The sequence below is a fragment of the Somniosus microcephalus genome, chromosome 24 (genome assembly GCF_052327205.1).
Source record: "Somniosus microcephalus isolate GS21.2 chromosome 24, FLI_Smic_1.0, whole genome shotgun sequence".
Classification (NCBI taxonomy): domain Eukaryota; kingdom Metazoa; phylum Chordata; class Chondrichthyes; order Squaliformes; family Somniosidae; genus Somniosus; species Somniosus microcephalus.
In genome coordinates this window covers 698,720-710,978 of record NC_141010.1, presented here as the reverse complement: position 1 = coordinate 710,978, position 12,259 = coordinate 698,720, and the positions used below count along the sequence as shown (strand labels likewise).

General features: G+C 45.0%; 1 protein-coding gene across 2 annotated transcripts in view; it reads right to left on the bottom strand.

The window, feature by feature from the left end:
- coasy (CoA synthase) overlaps positions 1 to 12,259 on the bottom strand; it is a 236,625-nt gene that overhangs the window by 70,980 nt on the left and 153,386 nt on the right. For both annotated transcript variants that reach the window (XM_085966033.1, XM_085966034.1), the window contains exons 5-6: positions 9,798 to 9,987; positions 2,687 to 2,751 (exon numbers count right to left, since the gene is read on the bottom strand). In XM_085966033.1, the coding sequence (XP_085822159.1) occupies positions 2,687 to 2,751; positions 9,798 to 9,987 (255 nt within the window). The remainder of the gene's footprint in view (positions 1 to 2,686; positions 2,752 to 9,797; positions 9,988 to 12,259) is intronic.

The following is a 12,259-nucleotide window of genomic DNA, read 5'->3' as shown; positions in this document are numbered from 1 at the left end:
CGGGGAACATAGGGCCTGATGAAAGGGTGGAACTGAAAGAAATCAGTATTTGTAGGGAAATGGTATTAGGAAAATTGATGGGACTGAAGGCCGATAAATCCCCAGGGCCTGATAATCTACATCCCAGGGTACTTAAGGAAGTGGCCCTAGAAATAGTAGATGCATTGCTGGTCATCTTCCAGAACTCAATAGACTCTGGAACAGTACCCATGGATTGGAGGGTAGCTAATGTTACCCCACTATTCAAAAAAGGTGGTCGAGAAAAAGCGGGGAATTATAGACCGATAAGCCTGATATCGGTAGTGGGGAAAATGCTAGAATCGATTATAAAAGATGTAATAGCAGAGCACTTGGTAAGCAGTGGCAGGATCGGACAAAGTCAACATGGATTTACAAAAGGTAAATCATGCTTGACTAATCTACTGGAATTTTTTGAGGATGTAACTGGTAAAATAGATAAGGGAGAACCAGTGGATGTGGTGTATTTGGACTTTCAGAAGGCTTTCGATAAGGTCCCACATAAGAGATTAGCGTGCAAAATTAAGGCACATGGGATTGGGGGCAAGGTATTGACTTGGATAGAGAACTGGTTGGCGGACAGAAAGCAAAGAGTTGGAATAAATGGGTCATTTTCCGAGTGGCAGGCAGTGACTAGTGGGGTACCGCAAGGATCGGTCCTAGGACCCCAGCTGTTCACAATATATATTAATGATCTGGACGAGGGATTGGATGTAATATCTCAAAATTTGCAGACGACACAAAGCTGGGTGGGAGGGTAAGCTGTGAGGAGGGTGTCGTGAAACTCCAGTACGATTTGGACAGGTTGGTTGATTGGGCAGAAACATGGCAAATGCACTATAATGTGGGTAAATGTGAGGTTATCCACTTTGGTGGCAAAAACAGGAAGGCAGATTATTATTTGAATGGCAACAGATTGGGAGAAGTGCAGCGAGACCTGGGTGTTTTTGTGCACCAGTCGCTGAAGGTAAGCATGCAGGTGCAGCAGGCGGTTAAGAAGGCAAATGGTATGTTGGCCTTCGTAGCAAGAGGGTTCGAGTACAGGAACAAGGATGTCTTGCTACAGTTGTACAGGGACTTGGTGAGACCGCACCTTGAGTATTGTGTGCAGTTTTGGTCGCCTTACCTGAGGAAGGACGTTCTTGCCATGGAAGGAGTGCAGCGAAGATTCACCAGGCTGATACCTGGGATGGCAGGAATGACGTACGAGGAGAGATTGTGTCGACTGAGCTTATACTCACTGGAGTTTAGAAGATTGAGAGGAGATCTCATCGAAACCTATAAAATTCTGTCAGGCCTGGACAGACTAGATGCAGGAAGGATGTTTATGATGGCCGGGGAGTCCAGAACCAGGGGTCATAGTCTAAGGATAAGGGGTAAGCCATTTAGGACTGAAATGAGGAGGAATTTCTTCACCCAGAGAGTGGTGAACCTGTGGAATTCTCTGCCACAGAGGGCGGTGGAGGCCAGTTCATTAAATATATTCAAAAAAGAGTTGGATATATTTCTTAAGGCTAAAGGGATCAAGGGATATGGGGAGAAGGCAGGGACAGGGTACTGAATTTGGATGATCAGCCATGATGTCATTGAATGGTGGAGCAGGCTCGAAGGGACGAATGGCCTACTCCTGCTCCTATCTTCTATATTTCTATGGCCACAGGGGACCCCTGCACTAACTGCCTGTGCCTACTACTCTGCCTGGCGGTCACTCATTCCCTTCCTGCCTGTGCAGCCTTTACCTGTGGTGTGACCAACTGATTAAACGTGATATCCACGATATCCTCAGCATCGCGAATGCTCCAGTATGTATCCATTCGCAACTCCAGTGCTGCAATGCGGTCTGCCAGTAGCTGCAGCTGGATACACTTCCCGCACACATGGTCGTCAGAGACACAGGAAGTGTCCCTGATTTCCCACATAGTGCAGGAGGAGCATACCACGGCACCGAGCTGTCCTGCCATGACTTACCCTTCAATTAATTTAAATCAAATCAATACCACCAATTACACTACAATTAAATGATATACTCAAGGGCCCTTGGTTACGAGCACTAGAAACTATAACCACAACATTTTTTAATAAACTATGAACCTTAACTGTCAAACTATATAGTATAAAAAATACTCACCTGGCCGTACTCACCCAATCAGCTGCTCCCTCCTCAGAACAAGAACTGAAAACAGGGAAGGAAGTTTTAACCCACCTCCCAACTTTAGGATACTGAACATTTGTGCTCCAAAGCATTTTAGCACCAATGAACATGCCCAGTTGTATGTATAATCACAAATATTTAGTGATTCAGTAGTGTTAACAATGGTGCAGAAAATTAATATTTCAAATTTCACAAACAGAATAACCACCTTGGTGTTTGAAGTGACTCATTTGTATACATGTCAGTAGTGAAGAATACAATGCACAAAGAAATTAGGACCAACATGGGAAAATCTGACACACAAAACAATTGAGCAATTGAGCCAATGTAGAAGAATTTAGCACAACATTCACACCTCCCCCACCACCCCTCATTCTGACAGGAGTTATGCTACCCGAGCACAACTATTTAGCAGTATTTTCCTCAGACTGATTTTAAAATGAGAAAGTGGCAAAGCAGCACCAATTGAAAATAAACACCATATACATTTAGGAAAATTCCACACCCCATACTTACGTCATCTCCAAAAACTTTCTTTCCCAAAGCACTTCGGTCGATTGTTCCATCTTTCCGTAAAATGTCTGCAATCAGAGAAACCGAGAATAATAATTGTAAACTAACCGCAGAGTTGCTGTTCATTTAGCAGAATATGGCTTACCTGCACAACTGTATTGGAGTTGCGGTTTATCCTGAAGGGTAGTGTTACATGATGGCAATGTGGTATTATGGACAAATGGGAATGAATTTCACTCCCAGTTCCTTACACACACACACACTGATGGTGCCAGTTCCTCAAATGAATGGGTGTGGGAGCCGAGCAAATCGGAGAACAAATCATTGGAAGCTCCTTTCACACATCCTGGCAGCACGCTTTCCCCCTCACCACATGCCAATTTCCCCCCCTCTCCTTTCACGAAGACATTGCATCTACAGCAGAGGCATTCTAGTTCCTCCAACTGCCTATTCTTCACGTGAACCTTAGAATCATAGAATGGTCACATCACGGAAGAAGGCCATTCAGCCCTTCAAGCCCATGCCAGCTCTCTGCAAGAGCACTTCAGCTAGTCCAACTCCCCCGCCCTTTCCCCGTAGCCCTGCAAATTTCTTACCTTCAGATACTTATCCAACCCCCTTTTGAAAGCAGTGATTGAATCTGCCTCCACCACCCTTTCAGAAAGTGCATTCCAGATAAGAACATAAGAAATAGGAGCAGGAGTAGGCCAATCGGCCCCTCGAGCCTGCTCCGCCATTCAATAAGATCATGGCTGATCTGATCCTAACCGCCAATCTACTATCACAGAACCATCTGCTGAATCTAACAGAATTAGACACACGAAATAGGAGCAGGATCAGGCTACACGGCCCCTGGGCCCACTCCGCTACCCACAGGGCCATGACCGATCCGAACCTAGACTCATGTCCAAATTCCTGCCCGCTCCCCGTAACCCTTGATTCCCTTTACTTCTAGGAAACTGTCTATTTCTGTTTTAAATTTATGTAATGATGTAGCTTCTACAGCTTTTTGGGGCAGCATATTCCATGGACCTACCACCCGCTGAATGAAGTAGTTCCTCCTCATCTCAGTTTTGAAAGAGCAGCCCCTTATTCTAAGACTATGCCCCCTAGTTCTAGTTTCACCCATCATCGGGAACATCCTCCCCGCATCCACCCGATCCAACCCCTTCACAATCTTATATGTTTCAATAAGATCGCCTCTCATTCTTCTGAACTCCAATGAGTAGAGTCCCAATCTACTCAACCTCTCCTCATATGTCCATCCCCTCATCCCCGGGATTAACCGAGTGAACCTTCTTTGTACTGACTCGAGAGCAAGTATGTCTTTTCTTAAGTATGGACACCAAAACTGTATGCAGTATTCCAGGTGCGGTCTCACCAATACCTTGTACAACTGAAGCAATACCTCCCTTTATTTTTATATTCTATCCCCCTAGCAATGAAAGCCAACATTCCATTGGCCTTCTTAATCACTTGCTGCACCTGCATACTGACCTTTTGAGTTTCGTGCACCAGGACCCCCAGATCCCTTTGTACTTCAGTACTTTCCAGTTTCTTGCCATTAAGATAATAACTTGCTCTACGATTTTTCCTGCCAAAGTGCATAACTTCACACTTTCCAGTATTGTATTCCATCTGCCAAATCTCTGCCCACTTACTTAGCCTGTCTATGTCCCCTTGCAGGTTTTTTATGTCCTCCTCACTCACTACTTTCCCTCCCATCTTAGTATCATCTGCAAACTTTGATATGTTACACTCGGTCCCCTCCTCCAAATCGTTAATATAGATTGTAAAGAGTTGGGGACCCAGCACGGACCCCTGCGGAACACCACTAGTTACTGATTGCCAGTCTGAGAATGAACCATTTATCCCAACTCTCTGCCTTCTGTTAGACAGCCAATCCTCTATCCATGCCAGAATATTACCCCCAATCCCGTGATTTTTTATCTTAAGCAATAATCTTTTGTGTGGCACCTTGTCAAATGCCTTTTGGAAGTCTAAATATACTACGTCCACTGGTTCCCCTTTATCCACCCTATATGTTACTTCCTCAAAGAACTCCAGCAAATTTGTCAAACATGACTTCCCCTTCATAAAACCATGCTGACTTTGTCCTATTAAATTATGTTTATCCAAATGTCCTGTTACTGTCTCCTTAATAATGGACTCCAAAATTTTACCCACCACAGATGTTAGGCTAACCGGTCTATACCGGTCTATAGTTTCCAGCTTTCTGTCTACTGCCCTTTTTAAATAAGGGTATAACATTAGCAGTTTTCCAGTCTGCCGGGACCTTTGCTGAGTCCAGGGAGTTTTGGAAAATTATTACCAATGCATCCACAATCCCTACCGCCACTTCCCTCAAGACCCTAGGATGTAAGCCATCAGGTCCAGGTGATTTATCCGCCGAGTCCCATTATTTTACCGAGTACCACTTCCTTAGTGATTTTGATCGTGTTTAGCTCCTCCCCCCCCTATAGCCCCCTGTTTGTCCAGTGTTGGGATATTCTTACTGTCCTCTACTGTAAAGACTGATACAAAATATTCATTCAGTGTTTTTGCCATCTCCATATTTCCCACCATTAATTTCCCGGTCTCATCCTCCAAGGGACCAACATTTACTTTAGCCACCCTTTTTCTTTTTATATAACTACTAGCTGAAGTGCCCGGCGGTGCCGAGCGATTTTTGAGGGCATGTTGTTGTTGGAAGAGAGAGAGAGAGAGAGCGCGACTAGGGGGAAGAGAGAGAGCGACTGGGGGGAAGAGAGAGCGCGACTAGGGGGAAGAGAGAGCGCAACTGGGGGGAAGGGGGGGGAAGAGAGAGCGCGACTGGGGGGAAGGGAGGGGGGGGAAGGGAGGGGGGGAAGAAAGGGAGGGGGGAAGAAAGGGAGGGGGGAAGAAAGGGAGGGGGGAAGAAAGGGAGGGGGGAAGAAAGGGAGGGGGGGAAGAAAGGGAGGGGGGAAGAAAGGGAGGGGGGAAGAAAGGGAGGGGGGAAGAAAGGGAGGGGGGAAGAAAGGGAGGGGGGAAGAAAGGGAGGGGGGAAGAAAGGGAGGGGGGAAGAAAGGGAGGGGGAAGGAAGGGGGGGTAAGGGGAGGGGGAGGGAGGGGTGGGGAAGATGGGGGGAGAAAGCGATTTGAATTGTGAGAAAGGGAGTGGGGGGAGAAAGGGAGGGGGGGGGGGGGAGCCAGCAGACCCTCTCCCCTCTGCCGGCGATGGCTCCGCTGAGCTCCGTGCCGCGCGCAGCGCCCCGGTGAGCCCGAGCCCCGCCCTCCCGAGGCTGGGCCTGAGGCGGCTTGAGTCGGCCAATTGCGGCTGGCCGGGCCCGGTTGCCTTGGTAACCCTCCTCCCCTCTCCACCTCCCGATCTCCGGGACCGGGCCTGGGCCGCTTGAGATGGCCGATTGCGGCTGACGAGGAGCTTGCAGTGAGCCCAGCCAGCCTTTACCAAGATGGCTGGCCGCTGGTTCGGAATCGGGCCCAGCGGGATGGCTGGTGCGTAGCTCGGGCGTGGCTGGGCAACAGGCGCCCAGGCTTCGAGGCCTGCCTGCAAAAACGGTGAAAGGTAGGAAAATTATAGAGGTTAGAAAAAAGATTTACAAATGAATTAACTTTTTTAAAAACAATGTGTGTTTTAAAAGCAACTTTTTTTTTGGTGAAAATCTGGATTTGAAAAGAAACACGCAGAAAGCGGGAAAAAGAAATGAAAAGTTTGGAATCAAGATGGCGGCGACTCACCTCGGTTCAGAATGATAAGGCCCGCCCACACACGCACCGATTGGTCGACCGTCAGGTCACCGAAGCGTAGGATTGGTCAATCGTCCCGTCACTCGACTCTAGGAGGGCCCGCACGCGTCAGGAACCCGCCCCCGCCACGCAGCGATTGGTCGACCGTTGGGTCGCTCGACCTCGACGTCACTCAATGCTAATGAGCAGATAATGAGCGGAATTTTGAACGTTTTTTGGATACCGTGGGCGCAATTTTTGTCTCACCGAAACGTAAATACGCTTACGACCGTTCTGGAATCGTAAGCTTTCTTTTGATGGAACACACGTGTAGGTACGCTCTATAACTTTTGATTGTATAGCCGGACAGAGAGACATACCGTCTTATATATATATATATATATATAGATAGATAGATAAAAACTCTTACTATCTGTTTTTATATTTTTTGCTAATTTACTTTCATAATCTATCTTCCCTTTCTTAATCAATCTTTTTGTTATTTTTTGCTGTCTTTTAAAGTTTTCCCAATCCTCTATCCTCCCACTAGGTTTGGCTACCTTATATGCCCTTGTTTTTAGTCGAATACTATCCTTAATTTCTTTACTTAGCCACGGATGGCTGTCTTTTCTTTTACACCCTTTTCTTCTCAGTGGAATATATTTTTTTTGGAAGTTGTAAAATAACTCCTTAAATGTACACCACTGATCATGTATCGTCTTACCCTTTAATCTATTTTCCCAATCCACTCTACTCAATTCTGCTCTCATACCTTCATAGTCTCCTTTATTCAAGCTTAGCATGCTTGTTTGAGATCCAACCTTCTCACCCTCTAATTGAATATGGAATTCAACCATGTTATGGTCACTCATTCCAAGGGGATCCTTTACTAGGACATTTTTAATTAATCCTGTCTCGTTACACAGGACCAGATCTAAGGTTGCTTGCCCCCTGGTCGGTTCAGTTACATACTGCTCAAGAAACCCATCCCTAATACACTCAATGAACTCATCCTCAAGGCAGCCCTGCCCAATTTGATTTGTCCAATTAATATGATAGTTAAAATCCCCCATAATTATAGATGTTCCCTTATTACAAGCCTCAACTATTTCCTGATTGATACTCCGTCCAACAGAGTTGCAACTGTTCGGAGGCCTATAGACTACGCCCACTAGTGTTTTTTTCCCCTTATTAGTCCTTATCTCCACCCAAACTGTTTCATTATCCTGATCTTTTGACCCAATATCATTTCTCTGTATTAGTGATTCCTTCCTTTATTAACATAGCCACCCCACCTCCCCTTCCTTCCTGTCCTTCCTGATCGTTAAATAACCTGGTATGTTTAATTCCCAGGCATTGTCACCCTGCAGCCATGTTTCTGTAATGGCCACAAGATCATACCCATATGTAGTTATTTGTGTCATTAACTCGTTTATTTTGTTACGAATGCTACGTGCATTCAGATAGAGAACTTTCAAATATGTTTTGTGACACTTAGTTCCTGCTTTTGCCCTTTTTATTACTTTACCTTTTACTCCATACCTTCTGCCCCTTCCTGACACGCTCTGGTTTTTAATTTCCCCACTGCTACCTAAGTCTATGACCTTCTCTGTTGTCATTTTTATTATTTGCTCTCTAGGAACCTCCCCACTTGCTGTGTAAAAACGTTTTTTCTTACATCGCCTTTGGTTCTTTTGCCAATCACCTTAAATCAGTGTCTTCTGGTTCTCAACCCTTCTGCCAATACGAACAGTTTCTCTCTATCTACTCTGTCCAGACCCCTCATGATTTTGAACACTTCTATCAAATCTCCTCTCAATCTTCACTGCTCCAAGGAGAAAAACCCCAGCTTCTCCATTCTATCAACGTAACTAAGTCCCTCATTCCTGGAATCACTCTCGTAAATCTTTTCTGCACCTTCTCTAAGGCCTTCACATCCTTCCTAAAGTGCGGTGCCCAGAATTGGACACAGTACTCCAGTTGGGGCCGAACCAGTGTTTTATACAGGTTCATTAGAACTTCCACACTTTTGTACTCGATACCTCTATTTAGGAAGCCCAGGATCCTGTAAGGCTTTTTAACTGCTTTCTCAGCCTGCCCTCAACGATTTGTGCACACATACCCCCAGGTCTCTCTGTTCATGCACCTCCTTCAGGATTGTATCATTTAGTTTATATGTCCTCTCCTCATTCTTTCTACTAAAATGCATCACTTCACAGTATTCTGTGTTAAATTTCATCCGCCACATGTCCGCCCATTTCAACAGGCTGTCTACGTCTTCCTGAAGTCTATCACTCTCCTCCTCAAAGTTTACTATACTTCCAAGTTTTGTCTCATCTGCAAATTTTGAAATTGTGCCCTGTACACCCACATCCGAGTCATTAATGTATATCAAGAAAAGCAGTGGTCCTTGACTGGGAGTGTCAGCAGGTATTTCCACCATAGGAACATAAAAACTGAGTCTGATCCTGTCGTTATGTAATCTGTGTTTCACTGACCTCCAAATGCACACTTTGCAGCAGAGGACACAGGGCAATGAAGCCAATTCTAGCAACCTTCGCTGCCCTGCCTGCAATCAGCTGACACAGCACAGGCTGTGGACGGAACCAAGGCACTTCAGCCTGGATGACTCAGCTATTCACTGGACAAACTCACTGAGCCAACAGGGGAGCCAGTAAAGAAAAACAAACGATAATAGGTTGCCAACCTTCCAAGAGACTGCAATCCTGTTGCTGTGATTTGTAAATGAAGGGATTCCTAAAGAGCGAGAAAATTAGATACATTTTTTTTTAAAGGGTACAATGGGAAGAAAGGAAGTGATTGATCTTTATGCAAACTTCATACAGACTTCTACAGATTTTAGTAACCTGATGAAAATTATTTTCCATTCATTAACTTGTTGCTGTTGCAGTAGAATCAAACATCCCCATGGGAAAGGGAATGAGGAATGCAGTATGCTGGAAAGAACCTGATTCATGCAAGCAGTTGTATGGGAAGGCAGGGTGAGAAGGAAACACATTGGTACTGAATGTATGTCATTGGGAAATGGAAGAGATTTCACATACAGCAGGCGTCCCAGTATCACAAAGACTTCCATCATTTAGGTTTGTAGCAAATGGCTTATGACTACCATCAGGACATGAAGTAAATTTCTGATTAGTGGCATACCCACTTCATATGAGGAACCTTTTAGGAATGCAGGATTTCTAAGTGCTACAATGTCTGTTAGTAACTGTGGTAGATGCTAAAAGGTTGTACTCTCTATAATAATGGATGAAAACTGGAATTATCGAGTCCCACAGATAGTTTATCTTGATATTTTGCAGAAATTGCTTTGCTCAAAAAAGTTTACGTTGATGCTTTGATAAAGAAATCAGAGTTAAATGTACCTTGTCCAAATTCCTGAACAATCTTCTGGTAAACAGCATTGCCTGGTTTGTACGTCTCATGTCCCTCTTGGTCAGCAGCAATGGTAGTTACTCCCATTTTCTGCAGGATCTGCGCAACTGATGTCTTTCCACTGCCCGCACATCCAGTCAGTCCGATCACATAAGGAGCTGATGGAATTTTGGGATTATTCTGAAAACATGCCGATCCAAGTTAAGGATGCAGATAAATGTTCTATCTGATGCATATTTTTAAATAAATTTATAATTTTATTACTCCCATGAAATCGGACTCTTCCACACTGATATTCAATATCAGCATCAGGCTGATATGTTGGGTGTAGCGCAGGTGAGAAGCAGGATAAAGTTCTTCCTACTTTTCCCCAACCTTAAAGAAATAACCCCAACTACACAGACATTAACACTTCCCACACCAGCCACTCTTGTGCCCTTCTGAGCATTTCTGTCAATTTAGTTCCAATTTGTGCTGAATTATGGCTGGTTTTGTGGTGTCAATTGCATTAATGCCATCACAATTTTATTTCAGATACAAATCACAGCCAGGTGCCAAGTGCCTTTTTATTCCAATCAAGCCTAGATTTGAAATCAGGCCCCAACGATGAAAGGGACTGAGCAAATCTGTGCTGTGATTTGTAAATGCAGTTAAACCAAGCTTGCTGCTGAAGCATGGAACAAGGAAGCTCATGCCACAGAACATGCACATTCTGTTTTATTTTAATTATCGCTATTAATTTAATCTCCCAACAAAAAGCTTCTGCAAAATGTTTTCTGATCCCTAAAGAACAAAACTCCACAAATATTCACAGCCCCATTATTCCAATCTGCAGACCAGCAAATACACAGACCAAGATCCCAGCTAAACATGTCTTAATCTGGTTTATTTATTAGGAATGGCACTGAAGGTTATTCGGGAGGGACAAATACAGATCAGGGGCATTTGTGGTGCAAGGGTCCTACTGCAGCACTGACTTTAGTGAAATATTTTTCATATCCCAATGACATTCCCAATTAAATATTGGGAAGACCAAAGCCATTGACTTCAGTCTCCGCTCCCTAGCCACTACTCCAACCCTCTCCCTGGCATCTGTCTGAGGCTGAACCAGACTGTTCTCAACCTTGGTGTCATATTTGACCCTGAAAAGAGCTTCTGACCTCATATCCGTGCCATCACCAAGACCACTTATTTCCACCTCCGTAACATCACCCGTCGTCACCCCTGCCTTAGTTCATCTGCTGCTGAAACCCTCATCAATGCCTTTGTTACCTCCAGACTTGACTATTAAAACACACCCTGGCCTCCCACATTCTACCCTACGTAAACTTGAGATCATCCAAAACTCGTCTGCCCGTGTCCTAACTCGCACCAAGTCCCGTTCAAAAGAAAAGAAAAATACTTGCACTTATATAGTGCCTTTCACGACCACCGGACGTCCCAAAGCGCTTTACAGCCAATGACGTACTTTTGAAGTGTAGTCACTGTTGTAATGTAGGAAACGCGGCAGCCAATTTACGCACAGCAAGCTCCCACAAACAGCAATGTGATAATGACCAGATAATCTGCTTTTGTTATGTTGATTGAAGGATAAATATTGGCCAGGACACCAGGGATAACTCCCCTGCTCTTCTTCGAAATAGAACCATGGGATCTTTTACGTCTACCTAAGAGAGCAGACGGGGCCTCGGTTTAACTTCTCATCCGAAAGATGGCACTTCCAACAGTGCAGCACTCCCTCAGCACTGCACTGGAGTGTCAGCTTAGATTTTTGTGCTCAAGCCTCTGGAGTGGGACTTGAACCCACAACCTTCTGCCTCAGAGGCGAGAGTGCTACCCACTGAGCCACAGTTCACCCATCACCCCTGTACTCACTGACCTACATTGGCTCCCAGTTAAGCAATGCCTCAATTTTAAAATTCTCATTCGTTTTCAAATCCCTCCATGGCCTCGCCCCTCCCTATCTCTGTAACCTCCTCCACCCTCACAACCACCAGCCGCCCCCCCCCCCAAAAGATATCTGCACTCTAATTGTAGCCTCTTGAGCATCCCTGATTTTAATCGCTCAACCATTGGTGGCCGTGCCTTCAGCTGCCTAGGCCCTAAGCTCTGGAATTCCCTCCCTAAACCTCTCCGCCTCTCTACCTTTCTTTCCTCCTTTAGAAGTATAGAGTAGTAATAATGGGGGACTTCAATTATCCTAATATAGACTGGGATAGTAATAGTGTAAAGGGCAGAGGGGGAAGAATTTCTGAAGTGTGTTCAGGAGAACTTACTTGATCAGTACGGTTCTGGCCCAACGAGGAAAGCGGCATTGCTGGATCTGGTTCTGGGGAATGAGATGGGTCAAGTGGAGCAAGTGTCAGTAGGTGAACATTTAGGGAACAGTGATCATAGTATCATAAGGTTTAGATTAGCTATGAAAAAGGACAGGGAGCAAGCTAGAATAAAA